Genomic DNA, 21215 nt, shown 5'->3' on the forward strand with positions numbered 1-21215 from the left:
TTCATAGTTTTTTTATCAAAAGAAGGCCTGGCAATATCTCTAGTCCTCTATTGATCCTGCAAGTCACATTATGCACAAACATTATGTATCCGTTCTCTGATGCATGCATAATTTATGGGGAGGTGTATAAATAGTCCTTGACTTACAGCCATTCATATAGTGATCATTCAAAGTTACAGTGGAACTGAAAAAATGACATGACTTTCACACTTGGTCATGTGATCAAGATTTGGACACTTGGCAACTGGTTCATGTTTATGATAGCTGCAGTGTCCCAAGGTCATTTGATTACCTTTTGTAACCTTCAGACAAGCAAAGTCAATAGGGAAGCCAGATTCACTTAACAACCATATTAAAAACTTAATTGCAATGAGAAAGGTCATAAAATGGGGCAAAACTCAATTAGCAAGTGTGTTGCTTAGCAACATAAATTTTGGATTCAATTGTGGTTGTAAGTTGAGGATTACTTGTAATTGTCAAAAGTATCTGGCAATATAGGACTCCATTTGTGAGAACTGTAGCAGTGTTATCCTGTTTAGTTTTTAAAAAAAGGAAAGTTAACTTACACTCAAGATTCCTTGGCATGCAGAGTGGTTGCATAATACAAATATCAGTCCATAATTAATTAATGCTATGTGAACAATAGTCTCCCATAAACAATTATATTACAATTTTATTTGTTAATCAAATTTGTACTCTTTTACAAATTACAAGCCACCCCAGTGGCTTACTTGAAATCTTTCTGATTATATATATAAACAGATGATTAATAAATATGTTCCTTTTGACTACTCTTTTTGAATGACAATAAAGACAACAGAAATAATTTCAGTGACATTAGATAATATATCAATAATTATTCCTCACTTACTGATTCTCTGAGGTAACCCTGTCCAGCCACATCATATAAACTGAGGCCTATTCTTGTCTGGTACAGCCATACTGTGAAGCAGATTAAAAAACACCCAAAGTAAAATAAGGTATAAAAACAAACTGAAAGAACATTAGAAAGATATTGGTATTCATAAGTATTCCAACCAAGGCAAACTGGATACTTCCTATTTAAATTAATTACAAATAAAAATTCAAAAATCTGTTAAAGCAAATTGTACAAATTTAAATACCATATGTATATATTACCAGTAGTTGCAGAGAACTGAATATTATCTGGCATTCTTATGTTTCAATTTACAAAATTCTTGAGCTCCACTTTCCTGAGATTTTTGTCTTGCTTAACTGATGACCATCCTGACTTCCATTAAGATATGATTTTTTTTTTACTCACTAGGTCATAATTGATTGTTACTAAGCTATTGTTGTGATTCTGGCATGGGTACTTATATTTGCAGAGTAGCTTTATTTATTTATCTATCAATCAATCAAATTTCTGAACCATCCATCTCCCTCAGCTATCAACCATTTATTGATAATGCTAATGTAACACATTGGGTAGGAGGGAAAAAAGCATGAAACAGCTGAAAGAAGCAGATTTAATTGTTTGATGTGTGAAACTCACTGGCACACAAACATTTTCTGGCAAGAGAAAAGAAATCACAGCTCTGTTGTATTTGTTGGTGGGTTTCTATCCTCCTCTTGTTGGTTCTGAGAATGTTTGCATGTATATTCTATCGGGAAGCAAAAGGAGACTGCACATGCTCTCTCCATGAACAGGAAAGAGGGCTTAGAACAGGGGTGTCAAACTGGATTTCTTTGGGGGCCAGATCAGCATTGTAGTTCTCCGTGGAGCAGCGGAGGGTGGGGGAGCATCCTGCAGCATCCTGCCAGCCAAAACAGGGTGTGGGAAGAGCACATGGCCCCCTCTGCCCTGTTTTTGGTCTGAACGGCGTCCTGCAGTACTTAACCAGCCAAAACAGGGTGTGGAGGGTTTCACGCATCCCCCCCACACCTCGATTTCACCCTCCCCAGCTCCAGCGGCACTCTCCCAGCCAAAAATGGACCGTGCAGAGGCCTCAGTGCAGCCCGTTTTTGGCCGACAGAATGCTGGAGGCTGTAGACACAAAAAACAGGTGGGGGACGTACGCAGTCAGCAGAGGCACCGCAGGCCAGTCCTTTGATATTTCCAGGCCAGCCCTGTAGGTTGGATTTAAGCATCCCGTGCGCCTTAAATTTGACACCTCTGACTTAGAATGACCCATTCTAATACGTCCACTTTTTTTCCTGGAATTTATCCTTGCAGCTTCCACCCATACCCCGCCTGTTTTCAAATTTCTTTTCTTTTTTTCTTTTTGCCGGGTTCTGTCGTCATCATCATCATCATATTTTTCCAACATTTCATCATCATCATCATATTTTTCCAACATTTCATTAGATTAGAAAGAATAAAAAGTGAAAATGTGAATAATAGTCATTATAATTTGCTATTTCAATAACAGTCTGGTGAATGAACAACATTGAGTTAGCTGTGATAATAATGAAGTATAACAAAACAATGATGTGATTAAAAATTATGATAAATTTAATATTATCACATACTAGTTTATGATTAAAATAGAAAAACATGGACAATACTAATTACCACTCATTTTGGTTTACTCATCCAGCTCATGCCCATTTTTAGGAAAATGGTTCTCAACACAGTTTAAAAGAGAATGCAGTCCCAAACCACTTCTACTTTATGAAATCTAATAATGTAATTTGCATTATTATAGATCCTGTTATAATGGATCAAAAGAACTCACCTTTTCTCATTACATAATTGAAAAACTGCATGATAGATATTCTTCCATTGGGATCACTATGAAGTAATTTAGTAAAAATTTTAGCTGTGAAGAATTGCCTGTGAAACATAAATTTAGAACTGAAATTTTGAAGATGTAATGTCTTTGCAGTTTGAATGTCAATTGAATAATGAATAATTGAATAAATAAATTAACAGAAATTTGTATTCTAAAGATATTTCTGATATTCTGACGCAACTTGGGGGGAAAATTTATCAACCCACTGAATTTCATGGAACCACCTATCTGTACTTTTTACACTTTCCCCCATAATTTATATATAACTTGAAATTGTTCATCCTGTTTTCCTATCTTTGATAAATTAATATTCAAATCCATATTCAAATAGATCATACAATCTATCAAATATTCACTGCTAATTATTTAGCGACCATTCAAATTACGACAACAGTGAATGATTGGTGCTTACGACCAGTCCTCAAGTTCTGGCTATTCCAATACCCTTGTGGTCACATGATCACAATCTGGATGCTCAGCAATTGCCTTGCACTTGTGATGGTTAGTGTCCCTCAGCCACATGATTGCAATTTGCAACCTTACCTGCTGGCTTCTCTCAAGGAAGGAAACCAGCAAGGCTGCAAGTTGCTTGGGTTAAGTCCCACCCACTTGGGCACCTTTGTGCACTGTCCCCAAACCCTAGCAATAGCACCTCCACTTCACAGTGCTTTACAGCTCTAAGTGGTTTACAAAATCAGCATGTTGCCCTCAACAATCTTGGTCCTCATTTTATCAACTTTGAAAGGATGGAAGACCTAGTCAACCATGACCCATTAGGATCGAACTCCAGAGTGTGGACAGAGTTAGCTTGCAATACTGCATTCTAACTATTGTGCCACCAGATTCCCCAGCCTTGCTCACATGTCCCACCACCTACGTATCCTCCCTGAATCTTTCTGTGCTAACATTTTTTTATTATTATTTTTATTGGATTTATATGCCGCTCTTCTCCCAAGGACTCAGGGTGGCGTACAACATTAAAAAAACACATATTAACAAAAGTTTAACAAAAAATAGAATATCCAAAACAAACACAATTAAGATTAACAATAACATTTTTTAAAAACAAATTCTATTAAAATTAACAATAATAAATAATTTATTTTGTTTTGTTCAGGCCAGGCTGGCTTGCTGGAAAAGCCAACTTTTTAGGGCGCGTCGGAAGGACTGGAGGTCGGGGATTATACGAAGCTCCAGGGGCAGCTCATTCCAGAGGGAAGGTGCTCCCACAAAGAAGGCTCTCCCCCTGGAGGTCGCTAGCCGACACTGTCTGGCCGACAGCACCTTGAGAAGAATCCCTGTGGGATCGCACTGGACGGTGGGAGGCTACCGGTGACAATAGGTGGTCTCGCAGGTATCCTGGACCTAAACCATGGAGCGCTTTAAAGGTCATAATTAGTACCTTGAATCACACCTGGAAGACAACTGGCAACCAGTGCAGACCGTACCAGGCGAACCGGGTAAAAGGCCCCCCTGGTCATGGCCGTCAGGTATTCTTCTAAACTAAGCTGCGTATCCAGGAGGACGCCCAGATTGCAGGCCCTCTCTGAGGGGGATAAAATTTCTCCCCCTATCATCAAAGATGGAACAAGATGCACAAATTGGGCTGACGGAAACCACAGCCACTCAGTCTTGGAGGGATTGAGCTTGAGCCTGTTCCTCCCCACAGCCTCCAGGCATTGGGACATCACATCGAAGGCATCATTTGAGTGGTTTGGGGTAGAGATAAAAAGTTGGGTATCATCAGCATATTGATGATACCGTACCCCAAAACCACGGATGATCTCACCCAGTTGAACAGGAGGGGTGAGGGAACCGACCCCTGGGGCATCCCACAAGTGACGCGCCTCAGGGTCGATCTCTGCCCTCCAGTCAATACAAACTGCGACCGATCCAACAGGTAGGAGAACCACTGTAAAACGGTGCCCCCCACTCCCAACCCCTCAAGTCGTCGCAGTAGGATACCATGGTCAATGGTATCGAAGGCTGCTGAGAGGTATAATAGGACCAGGACAGAGGAGCAGCCCCTTTCCCAGGCCCACCAGAGATCATCAACCAACGCGATCAATGCCGTCTCTGTGCTGTATCTGGGCCTGAAGCAGATCCAGGTAGACAGTTTCATCCAGGTACTGGGGAATCTGACGTGTTACCGCACTCTCGACAACCTTCACTACAAAACGAAGGTTGGAGATCGGATGATAGTTGGCTAAAGAAGCTGGGTCCAGGGAAGGCTTCTTAAGGAGGGGCCTCACCACCGCCTCCTTCAAGGCGGTGGGAAAGAACCCCTCTCTCAATGAAGCGTTGGTAATCGCCTGGAGCCAGCCTCGTGTCACCTCCTAGGAAGCCGAGACTAACCGAGGGACAAGAACTACCTGTATTCAAGTTCTCAGCTAACAAATATTGACTGAATACAAAATACATGATCATGCCCCTGACCAACAAACACACAACAAATATTACTATAAGTGCTCCTTAGGCATTTGTCCCTCAATTAAACCATTCATTATATCTTATATATTCTAATGCATGCTTTCCTTTAATCATAAAACAAATTTGTGACATTCAACAGCTAATATTTATAATCACTGAAATAGCTCACCCTTTTAGCCAGAGTTCTGCCAAACACATTTACAGTCAGCATAAAATACTAGGCAAATCAGGCTCCTGTAAGTGTTTCAAAATAAAGATCTTACTTGCACTTGGATCCAGCTTTTTCACCAACTTTCAAGAAGTTTTCATAGCTAATCATTGCTTCCTCCCCCATCATAGGTGGTGTCTGATGTTCATCCAAGAGAAACCACAAATTCTTAAAAAAGAGATTTAAAAATGATGAGGGAAATACCACTTAGTGGATAGTAAAGTTTTCAAAACAGTGATATGAAATGAAGTCTTATTTTCAGTTTTTTCATACCTGCAATTCTTCATTGTCTAGCAATTCTCTACTTTTTCTCTGCAAAAAGACGGCTCTAGATTCTTCTCTTAATTTTTGCAACAATATTTCATCTTCTGCTGGCAGCTAAGAAAAGAAAAGAATTGTAATTGGCAGCACAAGTATATTTTGAAAGTTGTTTACATGAGTTATTTGTACTTCAAGAATTCTTGAAATACAGTGATTCTTTCCTTCCTTCCCTTCTTTCTTTCTCAATTTTGATTGTCTTTTGCTTCTGCCTCATTATCCATTATTACTAATGAACAACAAAAATAATTGGCAATTGATAGAACTTAGCTTCTTCCATACATCTGTTAACAGTTGCCCCAATTTCTTTCTATAATCCAATAAGTCCCTATTATAGTCAAGGTTTGTTTTTACTGGTTTAAACAGAGAACAGTGTTGAAAAATAAAAATGTAAAGAAAAAGAAACTAAACAGGAAGCTAGGTATTACCACTTCCATAAAAGTATACCTAAGTCTAAACTTATAACTCAAATAAACAAGGTTAGCATCCATTCTTTTTCTGTCCAATACACCCAAGTTCTCTGCTGTTTCCATTTGTCTTGCAACTTAGTTTTTAGCTAAATGTTTCAGCTTGCCATGTACAATTGAGGCTGTTCCTAAATTAACACTGCTATTCACATGTCATGTTCATTACCTTCATTTCTTCTTATTTGATCAAACAGGAATTCCATGCTGACCTCCTTAGCCTGATAAATAATTGGGTGAATAAATTATTTTAATGGAGTTGGACTGTAACTGGAGAATACCAATAGAGAGGACTGGGGCTTTGTCCTGTGAAATACCAGTTTGATCTGGAGTGTCCTGAAGCCAGATAGGTGTTCTTTAGCATCATTACCACCTCCTACTTGTATCTGTAACACGTATGTCTAGTTAAGGCCTCTCATGTAAGTAGCATCAGCAGGAATCAACACCTGAATGGAGTCATCCATTACCATTTAAAGAATCTAGTTGCACCTCCTGCACAAGAAGCATTATTTTGATCTAACTACATTAACAGTTAGACTGATCTCCAATTTGTGCTTTATAGGTCAGGAACTCAAAAGGAGCAAATTATATGGATCCTTGGAAGTCAGGTTTCAGTTCAGGGTTCACAATAAACTTCACTGATTGTGCTTATGGATAACCTTTGGAGTGGACTTCTTTGAATTCGTTCATTAAAATGAGGGTTCACTGAACAGTAGTACTGTCTCAGATAATGAAAGATGAAAGCGTTAATACACTTTATTTATCTACTTATTTATTTATGCCACTTGTCTCACTAATACTATGACTCTGAGTGGCTTTAAATATAATAAAAAGTGAAAAAAGTTCCAAAAGACAATTAAAATTAGAAGAATTACAAAGAAAAGCTAAAAACCAAGATGAGTAGTCGTCTAGAGTAGAGATCTTCTCTACCCATTTAACTAACCCCAATATAGCAGCCCAGGACATTCTCTCTGATATATTTTGACTATTTGTATCAAAACATCCAACTTATTCCTGCAGTTTTTAAATACATGACGTTTTAGAAATCTGAGACCAGCTGAAATAGAACTCTAGATTTTATATAATTTTAATGATCCTTGGTGGCTTATTCTTTTTGTTAATTAAATTGTTTTACCATACAAATTGTATTTTAAAGACCTTACCTAGAACAACACTGAAAACCTACCCTGTAATAAAATCGTGGTATGTTCACATTAGAGGTACTGGCACTTCTTCTTCCTCCTTTCCATTTCAGGTAGTATTTTGTAAACGACTCCATCTCATCATCCTTTAATTCCTGGTTGCTCCTTTTAGCTAAATAACACAAAACAGAGTATATTACCTTTCATTTATATAGCCTACTTTGTAAAACAAATTTCTATGTAAAAAATAATTTTGATTTGAATCCCATGTACTGATAGGAAACATCTTTTCCTATGAAAGAGAAAGAAGAATAAAGAAATGTCCATAAAATCCCTTTGTGCTAACAGAATATGAGACCATGGGAGGGAACCTAGGGGAACCTGGTGGGGTCAGATGGGAGGAGGGTGCTGCAGTGCCTGTGTGGTCATAAAAATGAATGATTCCAGTGGCCATAACTTAAAAATGGGGTCTGAGGGGGCAAGTCTGTGGAACTTTGAACGATTGCTAAGTGACCAATCATTAAGTCAAGGACTTGTTGCTTTGCTGCTGATGGTTAATCCTAAAAGACAGGAAACTATCTACCATTTCAATATCTTCACTGTCAATTGTAAGACTGCTTGTTGTGCTTGTAATTAATTTGGTCTTCCTTATATTTAATTTTAGTCCCATTTTCTTTCCTGTGCTCCTTGGGTTTTATTACTTTATTTTGCATATCTTTTGCATTTTCAGCTATCAAGATCAATGTCATCAGCATAATAGAGGTAATGTTTCTCCAATTTTAAAACTACATCATCTTTCAATCCAACTTCCCTTAATATATATTCAACATATAAGTTGAATAAATAAGAAGAGAAGATGCAACTTAGTTGCCGTCCTTAACAACTTGGAACCAATCTGTTTCACTATGTTCTGTTTCTATTGTGGCTTTCTAACAGGTATGTTTCTCATAATAAGATTTTTTTTTCTGAACTTGATGTGATCAACACAATCAAAGGTCTTTCTATAATTAATGAAGCCCATTATTCTTTTTCCACTGCTTGCCGTATTTCAGTGAGTTATGCCAACAGTTCCTCTGCCTTCTAACTAGTAATGATTGAATTTAATGGAATAATAGAATTGGAAGGGACCTTGGAGATCTTCTAGTCCATTCCGTCCTCAAGCAGGAGACCCTACACCATTTCAAACAAATGGTTGTTCAATCTCCTTAAAAACTTCTACTGTTGGAGCATCCACAACTTCTGGAGGCAAGTCATTAATTGTTCTGTCAGGAAATGTCTCCTTAATTCCAGGTTGATTCTCTCCTTGATTGGTTTCTATCCATTGCGTCTTGTCCTTCCTTCATATGCTTTGGAGAATAGCTTGACTTCCTCTTCTTTGTGGCAGCCCCTTAAATATTGGAACACTGCTATCATACAAGTATAATCTTTATTGTCATTGTACTTAAATACGAAATTGGTTTCTCCTAGTCCTTCTTTTCATTAAACTAGACATACCCAGTTCCTGCAACCATTCTTCATGTTTTAGCCTTCAGTTCCCTAATCATCTTTGTCTTCTAGTACTGGAGGTTCTTGTAAGTAGAGTATCTTGGATGTTGACATCTCTACTGTACAGTATGTAGGAAGAAAAAAACTCAGTCCAGTTCCAAGCTAGGAGAAAGACATTGGAAATAAAATGGCAGCTGGCTGGTTGGAAAAGTTTGTTTATTTGGTTTCCAGAGATTTCAGTGCCAGCAGAATGTTTCTGGGGTGGCTGACAAAATGGCTGAGTGAGTGGATGGATTTTTATAGGGTTCTGGGTTTTGGTGATTGAGATGTTTCAGGGAGTTGTGCACTGTGGTGAACTTTGTGTCTTTTACTATTTCAATGGTGATGGGTTACTTCTATTATGTCTTAAAGATAGTGTCCTGTCCTTAAAATTTGGGCAGGGGAATGTAAATTCTTAATTCCATCAGCTCCAGCCTTCTGAGGGCTGAAGGCATTTGGTTTACGAATAGGCTGGCCTGGATTTCTTAATGGGCACAAATATTTCAGGGTTCTGCTTGAGGCAGCTTGAGTTTTCCTATATGAGGAAGACTGGGGCTGCTTTCTGCCTTTAAGAGCATATTTCTACATTTCTCTTTGGGGAAATATAATATTCTGCCTCTTTTAATATTCCCCAAATTATTTCATTCTCTTGGGGACGGCTTCCCACAAGTGTTTCAGTATTCTCTTTCTATCTCTCCACACAAGCTAAAAACTAAACCAGCAATTTGCAGCTCATTGTATTTATACAAACCCTGCAAAGGCGGCAACTTAGTGCAATGCACTGTGCCTGTTCAATAAACTATGCCAAAACAAGAGTTATTTCTGCTGGCTGCCTGCAATTTGGCAGTTCGAGTCGAACAGTTCAAAACAAACAAACAAACAAACAAACAAACATGTTGACTCTGTAAACCGCTTAGAGGGCTGTAAAGCAGTGTGAAGCCGTATATAAGTCTAAGGGATATTGCTATGACAGGGCTATTACAGCTCAACCTAAGTGTATTTCACAGGGGGCTTTCCTATCTATCTATTGCTTGTATCTTTAAAATTTATATTGTTTTATTTATTTCTTAGTAGAATTTGATTGCTTATTAGTAACCTATGACTATCACTAAGTGTTGAATCTTATGATTCTTGATGAATGTATTCTATTTTATTTTTCTTTATGTACACTGAGAGCATATGTGCACCAAAGACAAATTCCCTGTGTGTCCAATCACACTTGGCCAATAAAGAATTCTATTCTATTCTATTCTATCCTTTCATGCTGTATGATTACTAGGACAGAGGCCAGTGAAATAAACTAAATCTCATTCACAATAGGATAGTGTTAAATCTCATTTGACGTTGCTGTGAAACACGGAGCCTAAAAACAACCACTACCCGCCGAAGGCTACAAAAACCCTTTCTATTCTCCCTCAGATTCCGAGACAGCGCAGATAGCGCGTTCTACCTCGAGGCAAAATCTAGAGGAGCGCCAGGCGGGCAGGCCCTCGCCGTTTAATAGATACGCTTCCCAGTCACGCGCCACCGGGCTAATTTTTTTTTTTAAGTCCCTCTTCCACTCACTGTCGGTACTGACAACCACCCGGCTTTTCAGCGCCTGCTTCCAATCCATCGCCCGTGACGTTCCCGCCTCAGTCAAGTACGACGCCTCCCCCACCCCCACCAACCGTCGTCACTATCGGCAACGTCCGGGAAACGGCGAACCCGTCATATAATCCCTCCTCCTTCTCCTCCCTCCAGTTTAAGGATGGGGCGGGTGGGGGGAAGAGACGCCGCTGTATAACGTACAGGGAGAAAACGGAAAGTGGCGGTGGGTGTGTGTGAGTTAATTAATATGGCTGCTGCCTGCCGACTATTGGTTCTCTACCCACCTCTGCGTAGATGTCACGTGCGCTAATCGGCCAATCAGAGGCGAATGCTTCGATTGGAGGAAAATTTCCGGAAAAAGTACTGCGCGTGGTTCCCTTATTACGGTTGGCTGCGGCTTTTCCCGTAGAGTTTTGACTCGATTGTCTTCATCGCCCCGGACTAAGTTGGCCCTGTTTTAACCTGCCTGTGTAAGACACTATGGTATTATAAATTACGCTTCGGTGCGCTTTAGCTAACAAGAATTGAACCGGTGCCTTTGGTAATATGGCCTGAGCTTTTCTGTTCTGGGAGATCCCGATGTCTGCCAAATAATTGGCAAGCAAGCTAACAAGGTGGATTTTTTATTTATTTATTTAAGAAGGGACATTGCAGCAGGAGAGCCAAGTTATTCTATGCTAGCCGGAAATCCGATCTATCTAGCATCTTTTAAGATTAATATGATTATAACGCATTGGCTTTAGCGAGCTGCAGCTAATTGAGTCAGATGCGTGGCGTGGACACAAATCTATAGGGTTGAGGGGAGGGGAGAAAGGAAAAGGAGATTACAGGTACATCCTCGTTTAACCAATGTGTTCTTCAGATTTTTGAGAGCAAGGCTGGGAACAAGTATTTTTATTTATTTTATTTTATTTTGTCAAGCATGCATAAGATAACAGATATAAGTATAAAGATGATTATGAATACAGGATACGAATAAGTGGGGATGGTGGGCACGTTAGTGCACTTATGCACGTTCCTTACAGACCTCTTAGGAATGGGGTGATGTAGAGCAATAGCTGAGCAGTTTAGCCACCCAGGATAGCCCCTCAATTGTAGATCTCAAAATAACAGTTGCAAAAGAAATAAACGTCTTTGCAAAAAATAAAAAACTCAATGGAAAGGGGGATCAGTTTAATTTTGAGGCATGGTGGCCAAATGTGACTTACAGTACCCTCCCAATAAGCAACTGAAGTTCATCCTGTGTGGCCCTCAGGCAGCAGATTAAAAATATTAATGTCCCATTACATCTCTTTCCAAAAATATGCCCCATACCATCTAAATACCTAAATTGCATGACCGTCCTTTCATTTGGAGGGCATTCTTTGATGCCTTAGAAAGGAGTTATAAAGGCATCAAATTTAGATAAAGGTTTTGCTCATGTGAACAGGCTATTAAAACTATTAAATGTATTTTATTACACATACATTTATATACATTATATAAATAGTTGTTGTTACACAGCATTGCCCGTTTTATGCTGACCCACAGGGTGGATAATCCCTGTTCATTCTGATTAATTTTACTTATTTTACTCTCAGTTATCCATTACTCTGTTACCCTAAGTTAGTTAAATTCTGCTGTGTTATGTATATGTATATGATTGATTTTAAACTATTGAGTTAATAAATAAGTGTCTTTATTGTAGTTAAAAGACCAATACATAATAATACTGGTCTGTGACTACAATAAAGCTACTTAGTTACTCTAATGCTAAATTTAAAAGAAAAAAGGTGGTAGGAACAGACAATACAGCTTCCTGGATTGTTTCTTTTATACCTTTGCTGGGCAGCCTTATGCTGTTGACTATACTTGTTTAAGTGACAGGTTCTAAAAGTGAAATCAGATTCTTGATCCATGGCAGCCCTGCAGGTCTCAATTTTAAGGCTAGTTACAGAACTAGTTTGTCTCTATAAGATGATTATAAGTACTGAAAACTGAGTCTGATTCGGTAAGTAAGATATCACCATACTTATTGAGTGCAATGTATAATTTATCTTTGTCATTTGAAGGAAATATCTGTTTTCATGCAGTCTGACCTGAATGAAAGTCTCATATCATTGTGCTTGACTTTCCTGTATGCAGGTACCACTAATGAAGGAACTTCAGAAATATGCTTCTGTCAAGCATTTTAACAAATGAAGGAAAAGAAGTTCTCATTTCAAATTGGCTTTTTGGTTGATTTTCTTCTGAGGATGATAAACACTTTTGTTTTAATGAGATAAATATATTAGTGACATCAATAATTTATTATTCTAGCTTTTTTTGACAACCTGTCAATTTCCTTATTTTTCATATATTTATTACATTCTGGTTCTTTTTTTCTTTTTTTTTTAAAGTTCAGTTTTAATTATTCAGTATTATGGGTTTTTTCCTCCCAAAAAGAAATTGGGTTTTGCAAACATTAACATTCCTTCCTGTGTCAGCAAAGCAAAACTTCCCAGCTATGTGTAGGTGTTTTACTTCTATTACATCATGTAGATGGGCAGAGTCGACAGATCCTAAAGCCTTTCATCCAGAAATTAAAAGAAAAGATGACAATATCAGGAAGAAAAAAGCTGGTAAAGATAGATTTCCCCCAAAGCCTTTCATTGCATTTGTGGCTGGATCATCCAAGATGAGGGCAATGGACAATACAAATAATTCAGTTGCAAATGATTCTTTTAGTCCTTTAAAGATAGTCTCTCCTCCGGACACACCTTTGAGTGCCAAGGAATGGGAGAAGTTAAAAGAAGAATATCATCACTTTAAAAAATTTGAAGACGTTATGTTTGACAGCATGATAAATCATCATAGCCCAGTAGATGTGGCTAAATCCTTGCTGGTTGCAGTGGCTAAACGTGATGGAGACGTTGAATATAGTTATTTGGTGAAGTACTTGGCTATATGTGTTTTTCATAAGGACATAGGGGAGATTTATGATGTCTATAATATTATGAAAGCCAAATATAAATCTTTAGAAGCATCAGCTTATTCTTTGCTCATCAAAGGCTTGAGTGATTCCCCACACTGGAAAGAGACTTTGGTACTACTGGAAAAGGTTAAAAAAGTCTCGTTCCATTCAAGACAAAATTATGGCGACTGCATTGAGGGTGCCCTACTCAACCAAGAAAGAAACCTTGCATTTGAATTGTTTCATGAGTTGGTAGCTGAAAAGCTGACTCCTGCTTTGACAACAATAAAGCTTTTCTTTGACTTTTGCCAATCTGTGAAGGATGACCATGTGAAAAACAAATGTATTGATATCCTCTACTACTTAAGAGAGAATCAAATTTATCCTGATGAATCTCTCATGCTGAGCATAAAGCAGTGGTTTGAAAGGTAAATAAAGCCAGTAATAGTTGTTCTTCATGTTTTAAATGAAAGTTGCTTAAAATAATTGTCACTTTAAATACTGATTAGTAAATAATCTGCTTATGTTGTAAAGTTGATGAGAAATATATGTAACTATCAAATCTATGGGAAGTTTGCACACATTGCTATAAGCCATCCATGTTATATTCAAGATTGGTTTAATGAGGAGTACCTAATTTATGTGAACAATACATAATTGTTATTTACAACCTTCAGCTATTGTGTACATATAAATAAAAAACTCAAAGCCAGATGATGCCCTACATCAGGCCTATCAAACTGGTGACCTGTGGGCTGGATGCGTCATGGGCAGACTATAGCAATAGCAGTAGACTTATATACCGCTTCATAGGGCTTTCAGCCCTCTCTAAGCGGTTTACAGAGAGTCAGCATATTGCCCCCAACAATCTGGGTCCTCATTTTACCCACCTCGGAAGGATGGAAGGCTGAGTCAACCCTGAGCCGGTGAGATGCCCACCCCAGCTCCACAAAGGCAAAAAACATAGTGATATTTCATGATTCGTCATGTGACACGATCGAGTTTGACACCTATGGTCTACGTGAAATGTAAACTCAGCCTCCTATGAATATACTCTCATTTTACTTTGAAGTTTATTATCGCTTAAGCCAATAGTTAGGTTTACTCATCAGACTGAGCTTCAGTTGCTTAGCCATGGCATATTCATTAATCATTTTATAAACCTTTGTTTATAAACTGCACGTAGCTACAAGTAGGAAAACCATATTATGGCTTATATTGTAGATGGCTTATAGCATAGTGTGATATGTGAACCTAGTCAATGAGATAATCAAGCAGTCTTAAAGACTACTGCTCAATCTCCATATTAAAAAATGTCATTAACAAGCTGCTATTTTTAAAGAAACAATGCATTTACAAAAAATAGAATATTTAAGTATAAGTTGTAATGCTCCTATAGTTTCTTTAAAAGATGTAGTATATGTTTACTGATATGATTACTAAAACAGGAAAATGCTGCAATATTTTATATCTAATTTTAATTAAATAGTTATTGCCAAGCTCTGCCAAAGGTGACAGAAATTTCCTGCGACTTCCCAGAGATTCCTATTTGAACACTTTCTTTATTGTAAATCAAGAAATAACAGTCCCTGAGCCATGAAAGCTGATTCTAAACCTCTATTTTTTTGGATTCAGATCAAGTGATTTTCCTACATTTGCTTATAAGAATTGCTTGTTTATATTCTCTGGGTCCCTGCTTGTGAATTTGTGAATCCTATCAAAACCCTGACAGATAGATTGGAAGTAATATATTCTAAATATTGAATGGGGTTTCTATGTAAGTAAAATTGCAGTTACACTTTAATTCTATATATGACTGCTTAGATGTAGCCTGCAAAATTAAGAAAAAGCTTGTGTATTTTTCTTATCTTTCGTATCCTTCTTATCTTTCTTGTGTAAATCCAGTTTATTATTGATGCTTTCATTTGGATCTAATAGCAGGAAATACTTCTTTTGGATGTGTTTGAATTATTTTAATTGGATTCTCATTTTTATGCATTTTAATAGTATTCCAGGGGAGAACTGGAAAGGAAATTTGACAACGATGAGTAAGAGGTAAATATATTTCTTTAAAGTTCTGTCTCATGTTTAGCTTCAATTACTTCTTCAAAAGGAACCAATAGATTTTCATCTTTCATTCAAGGGTTATATAATTCCAGGCTTTTTTCTAATAATTTTGCAAAACCTATGTTAAAATTCATAGAAAATCTAATATCTGCCTTAAGAGTACAGTGCAATGCCTGAGTGTCATCTTTATTTATTTATATCTTACATTTCTTGTAGAAGCTTAAAGAAGCTTACATAAACAGTTTCAGGAAGGAATCTGTGAGATAGATTGGGGTGAGAGATAGGAGTTTCTGTGGCTGAGGATATACTTGAATATATAGTTTCCAAATATTAGAAAAACTGTAAAGATTTATGTAGTTAAATGATTGATAGGATTGAGAATTTCCCCCCATTCTCTGACCATAAAAATAAGATTGTCCCAGGAGAAGTCTATGGTGATTCTCAGTCATCCAGATCATAGTTGTCCCAAATTTCAGAACTTAAGAAGCTTCTTGGATAAGAAGTGAAACATTTTCAAGGAAAAAACCCCAAGAAACTCAATTTGCCTTTTGGAAAAGCACCCTTGGGATCAAATCAGTGGTGGGATTCAAATTTTTTACTACTGGTTCTGTGGGTGTGGCTCGGTGGGCATGGCAGGGGAAGGATACTGTAAAATCTCCATTCCCTCCCCACTCCAGGGGAAGGTTACTGCAAAATCCCCATTCCCTCCCGATCAGCTGGGACTCGGGAGGCAGAGAATAGATGGGGGTGGGGCCAGTCAGTGGTGGTATTTATTGGTTCTCCGAACTACTCAAAATTTCTGCTACCGGGTCAGAACCTGCTGAATACCACCTCTGGTTCCAATGGAAGAGAATATACTGTATGTATACAGGATTGGACTGTGCAGTTCTTGGTGTTCTCTGCTTGGATGTTAGTTGCAGTTGTTTCATTACACTAGGTACAAAATAAATGTAGTGAGTGTACAGTAAATACTGTACAGTAGTTTACCCTGCCAGTTTGGTAGGGGTGTGATTTTTTCTTCGTTATATTCCTTGATTATTGTTTTCTGCTTGTTTGCTTGGTTTTAAACCTTGCTTATCTGGGTGTTGGCTGCTGGAGGTGATGTGTTCTGGTCTTTTTGTTTCTTTCTTAGATTTCTTTATTGTTTCTTTTGAATGGTGCCATTTATGAAAAATAATTAAATAATTTAACACCCCTTGAATACATCTGAGCTTTGTGCAGGCTCTTTAAATAACTCTGATCTCTTTTAATTTGTCACAACCAAGAACAGATTAAAATATTTATGTTTGTTTAGTGTTCTAAAGTGTAAAGTGTAGTTAAACTTAATTATGATTAATTAAAGAAAGCCAGATCATGGAATTTTGAGTGGCAAGTTTCTGTAAATCCTAATTAATATTAAATATATTTCACTGAAGTTTGTCCTATGGCTCCTTAGGATTCATGTCTTCTTGTGACTGGGAAAAAAGGAATGAAAGAATACACAAACTTTTGATTCATTTAGGTTTATGTTGAAATGACCCAGTTGAAGCTTTTACACATAACTGCAAGTTTACTTAATATTTAATGAATATTTAAATATTTTTCTATCAAACTATTCAATCAAGCCTTGTAAATAAGCCATCAAAATATTACTAGATACTTGTTTTGCCAACCTGCCAGTAGCATAGTTAACTTCATTTCTGTGCTGTCTGCAGAAACCAGCATGCTATAACAAAACTTAACAAAAAAAGGTTGCTAATTCAATAGACTGATTTAGTTGAGTTTGCATAGGTAGATTTTTTTGGACATCTTGTACTATCAGCCTAAAGGTAAATGTAATAAGGCTGGAACTATATAATAAGGAGAAACATATTTAAGATGCTAATATTTTATAAGTAGATAATAAAATAATTATTATATGACTTCATTGTTACTGTAGCAGGCAGTGTTGCTCTTGTGGTCACCTTTTGGAAGATATTAATCTGAATGAAGAAGAATTCATCAATGTCAAGGAAAAAATAAAAAGGGATGTGATTGAAGGCACTGATATATTTCGAAATACATCTCCCCAGGTGAGTCTCAGTTAAACGAAAGTTTTTTAAATTTGATTATATTTTTCTGTAACACTATATACTGCACTACGTGGCACAAGGCCTGGTTGCCATAACATTTGCCTGGCCAATTGATCCTACAGAGTTAGTACGCTCTGGTTTCCTTTGGTGTCTATTGAGACCCTGGAAGTGTACCTTCTCTATAGCAACACCTGCTTTCTGAATGAGATTCCTCCTGAGATCTAACTCCGCTATTGTTTAGAAGAGCTGTGACGGCTTGGCTAATCACCCAGGTCTTTAAGTAAGGAAGAATGAGATCCTGTGAATCAGGGTGGATTTGATTTAAATCCAGACAATTTAAATCACTAGTAAAATAGCTTGATTTAAATCAACTCAATTTAAATCATAATTGTTAAAGAGCAACTGTCATCTCTGTCCAGCAGTGGCTCCTCCTCTGATCCACTGTTGACTTACTGACAGTCCCAATATTGCAGAATGTACAACCTCCTGCTACATAACTAAGCTCAATTTCATGCTGAATAAACTAAATTATTAATGTATCTTAAATAGAAAACTATCTTTAGATAGATTTGTACTCCAAAAGCATTTTATTAACATAAATTTAATAACAATCTTAAAAAATCCAATTTTTTATTTTAAAAAAACCCATCGATTTTTATCCACCCTGCTGTGCATCATTGCATATGCCATGCCTTTCCTTTATCTGTTACGTTGTTGATTTTATTTTAATTTCTTTGATTGTTGTGAGCTGCCCAGGGTTGTTGAGAGTCGAGCGGTATGTAAATTAAATAAATAAATCATTGCTGTTGCTGCTGTTATTAGAGACATAACATTTCAAAAATCTTTAAATAGTTATAATTTAAGTCATGTAATTGATTTGCTTACAAATATGATAAGCCACATGCAAAGTGACTTTATAATTGTATATTCTTACAAAGATATCAAAATGATTTGTGAAGCAGTGGCAGAAGTCCAGAAGGACAAGATTGCTTTAACTATTCAGAAAGACATACAGTATATGCTGAAAATCACTTTCAAAGGATATACACAGCCAGTTATATTTCGTGTATGGTAGGAGAGAAAACTGGCCACTAGATGGTGCTATTGTATCTTGGATCTGACATTTGTTTTGGCTTTGTTGTATCTTAGATGTTAATAACAAGACCAGTGTCTGAAAGCTATCTTCTCATATTTTGCCCCCAAATAAATATTTTGATTTTATTTAACTATTAGGTGAGAGCATCTTAGAAAGGAATTAATAAGGTAGGTAGTTTGAAGATGTTTGGAGATAGTCATCAATTTAAAATCACAATAGACACCAGAAATTTTGCCACTAAGTGTGACATCACAGTATTTACAACTTTTTTCCATGTGGTTATTAAGCAAATCACTGTGGCTATTAAGTGAGACATATGACTAAGACTTGCAGTGTTCACTGCTGGTTTCCCCCATTGACTATGCTTATTGGAAGCTACCTGGAAGGTCACAAAGGAAGTCGCATGACTGTAGGACACTATAAATGTGGATGGGTGCCAGGTGCCCAAATCATGATTACATCACCCCAGGGATGCTGTGAGGATTGTAAGTGTGAGGACTAGCGGTCACTTTTTTCAGTGCCATCGTAACTTCAAATGGTCATTAAATGAGCATTTCTAAGTCTAGAACTACCTGTACTGAATTTTTAAAAGAAGGATTGCTCTATTTCCGTGATGGCAAACCTAAGGCGCGCGTGCTCGAAGTGGTATGTGGAGCCATATTGCCTGGCACACGTGGCGTTGCCTGTTCCTCTTCCAGGTTTCTGGCATGCATGTGTGTGCGATGATTAGCCGTGTGCGGCAGTGCCAAAAACTGGAAGAGCTAGTCTTCCGTTTTCCTGTGTGCACATGCGCACTGGCCAGATGATCATCATGTGCGCCAGTAACCGGAAGACTTGCTGGCTGGCGCACATGCATGCATCAGAAACTGGAAGTTCATTTTTGGACATGCACATGCCCCCTGGCCCAGACGAGCATGTGCAAAGCCATCACTGCCATCACTGATATAGATAGATAGATGATAGATAGATAGATAGATAGATAGATAGATGATAGATAGATAGATAGATAGATAGATAGATAGATAGATAGATAGATAGATAGATAGATAGATGATATATATATATATATGTATATATATATATATGTATATATATATATATATGTATATATATATGTGTATATATGTGTATATATATGTGTGTGTGTGTGTATGTATGTGTATACACACACACACACACACACACACACACACACACATATATATATATATATATATATATATATATATATATATATATATATATATATATATATATATATATATATTTAGTGTCACAACCCCTGGTAAGCCCCAATTATGGGAGGAAGCTAACTGCTTCCATCATCTCAATCGGCTCATCACAAGAGTCCATCACGACAGAAACCCAATATTTTTACTGTTGCCTTTGTTATATTTGTGTTTTATTTGTGCTGATAAATAAATAAAGGGAGACTAGTATAGATCTATTTCAAGCTATTTAGCTCTCATCAGCTAGCCATACCCTTACTGGGATTCGAACCTGTGCTGTATTGCATCTTAGGCAAATGTCTTGGCATAATGGCTAAGACATTTGCCTAAGATGCAATACAGCACAGGTTCGAATCCCAGTAAGGGTATGGCTAGCTGATGAGAGCTAAATAGCTTGAAATAGATCTATACTAGTCGCCCTTTATTTATTTATCAGCACAAATAAAACACACACACACACATATATATATATATACGCACACGCGCGCGCGCACACACACACACACACACATATACATACATACATACATACATCATTAAGGCTGTGAGAAGCATCCAAAAATCGATCTTAAAGGAACTGGGTGGGCTCTTTGCAGAGTTTGCATGGCTGTGTCAGAAGCTGCCCCTGTTTCCCCCAGTAGAAGGGTTGCCTCTATGTACACTGTTTGGGAAAGACAAAGAAAGGCATTTCAAATGAAAATCCTTACAGAGTGCTCACTGAATGTGAAAATCCGTAGTTCTTGAAGAGCTGGCATCAAAGCTTTTTAATAGAAGATGTAATTGACATGAATTACTGGTGCAAGGTGTGGTGATTGCAAAGTTGTCTTTAAAGCAGAACTTTATGGGGGGGACAGGTCATTTCTTTTTATTGATAGTGATAGCCAAGTTTCCTTGTTTAAAAGCGCTTTTCATGTTTTGAGGCAGTAGTCAGCTATAAGGATGGTCTGTCAACTTTCTGGAACTCATCTGCTGGATCATGTGAGTGGTTAGTTTGACTGAGCAAAGTTATTTTTCATCCAGTCATGATAGTAAATGCTCATGGTTTGCTAAGTTGGTTAACCAGCAACATTCAGGAATTGCTCAGGGTTGGAAATGTTTGGGTATTTTACACACAGCTGGGGGGTTTTCTGGAAGGAATTTATTGTGGGAACAGCTGAAACCATTGCTTTGATAGAATTTTTTATTTGGATATGTGTTGGGTATTTAGGGAGATTCCATTTATGACTACCGGTAATCATTTTTTTAATCAGTTAAGGAAAGGAAATCAGATGTGCGTTATACGGTTAATACAGTTAATGTTTTCCTTGATTTTTTATACAATATATTTTAGTGTTTATTTGTTACTGACTCATCTAAAATTTTACAGTTGCATATATGTATGTAACTATTATCTTTGGTGATAATTTTA

At 37.4% G+C, this 21215-nt stretch overlaps 2 protein-coding genes across 5 annotated transcripts in view; one reads left to right on the forward strand and one right to left on the reverse strand.

Moving 5' to 3' along the window:
- The window catches only part of PPP2R3C (protein phosphatase 2 regulatory subunit B''gamma), a 22367-nt gene extending 11808 nt beyond the window's left edge, over positions 1 to 10559 (reverse strand). Inside the window, exons 1-6 of one of the 3 annotated variants that reach the window (XM_032230790.1) lie at positions 10409 to 10559; positions 7363 to 7490; positions 5668 to 5772; positions 5450 to 5562; positions 2700 to 2755; positions 872 to 942 (exon numbers count right to left, since the gene is read on the reverse strand). In XM_032230790.1, the coding sequence (XP_032086681.1) occupies positions 872 to 942; positions 2700 to 2755; positions 5450 to 5562; positions 5668 to 5772; positions 7363 to 7490; positions 10409 to 10457 (522 nt within the window). In that variant the 5' untranslated portion in view covers positions 10458 to 10559. The other 2 variants (XM_032230782.1, XM_032230799.1) reach the window with 2 other exon arrangements.
- Positions 10560 to 10780: 221 nt separating this feature from the next.
- Positions 10781 to 21215, forward strand: part of PRORP (protein only RNase P catalytic subunit) — a 45072-nt gene continuing 34637 nt past the window's right edge. The window contains exons 1-4 of one of the 2 annotated variants that reach the window (XM_032230851.1): positions 10781 to 11046; positions 12557 to 13792; positions 15372 to 15419; positions 17350 to 17482. In XM_032230851.1, coding sequence (XP_032086742.1) covers positions 12834 to 13792; positions 15372 to 15419; positions 17350 to 17482 — 1140 coding nt within the window. In that variant the 5' untranslated portion in view covers positions 10781 to 11046; positions 12557 to 12833. The remainder of the gene's footprint in view (positions 11047 to 12556; positions 13793 to 15371; positions 15420 to 17349; positions 17483 to 21215) is intronic. The other variant, XM_032230859.1, reaches the window with a different exon arrangement.

Source organism: Thamnophis elegans, chromosome 1 (genome assembly GCF_009769535.1).
Source record: "Thamnophis elegans isolate rThaEle1 chromosome 1, rThaEle1.pri, whole genome shotgun sequence".
In the NCBI taxonomy this organism is placed as follows: Eukaryota; Metazoa; Chordata; class Lepidosauria; order Squamata; family Colubridae; genus Thamnophis; species Thamnophis elegans.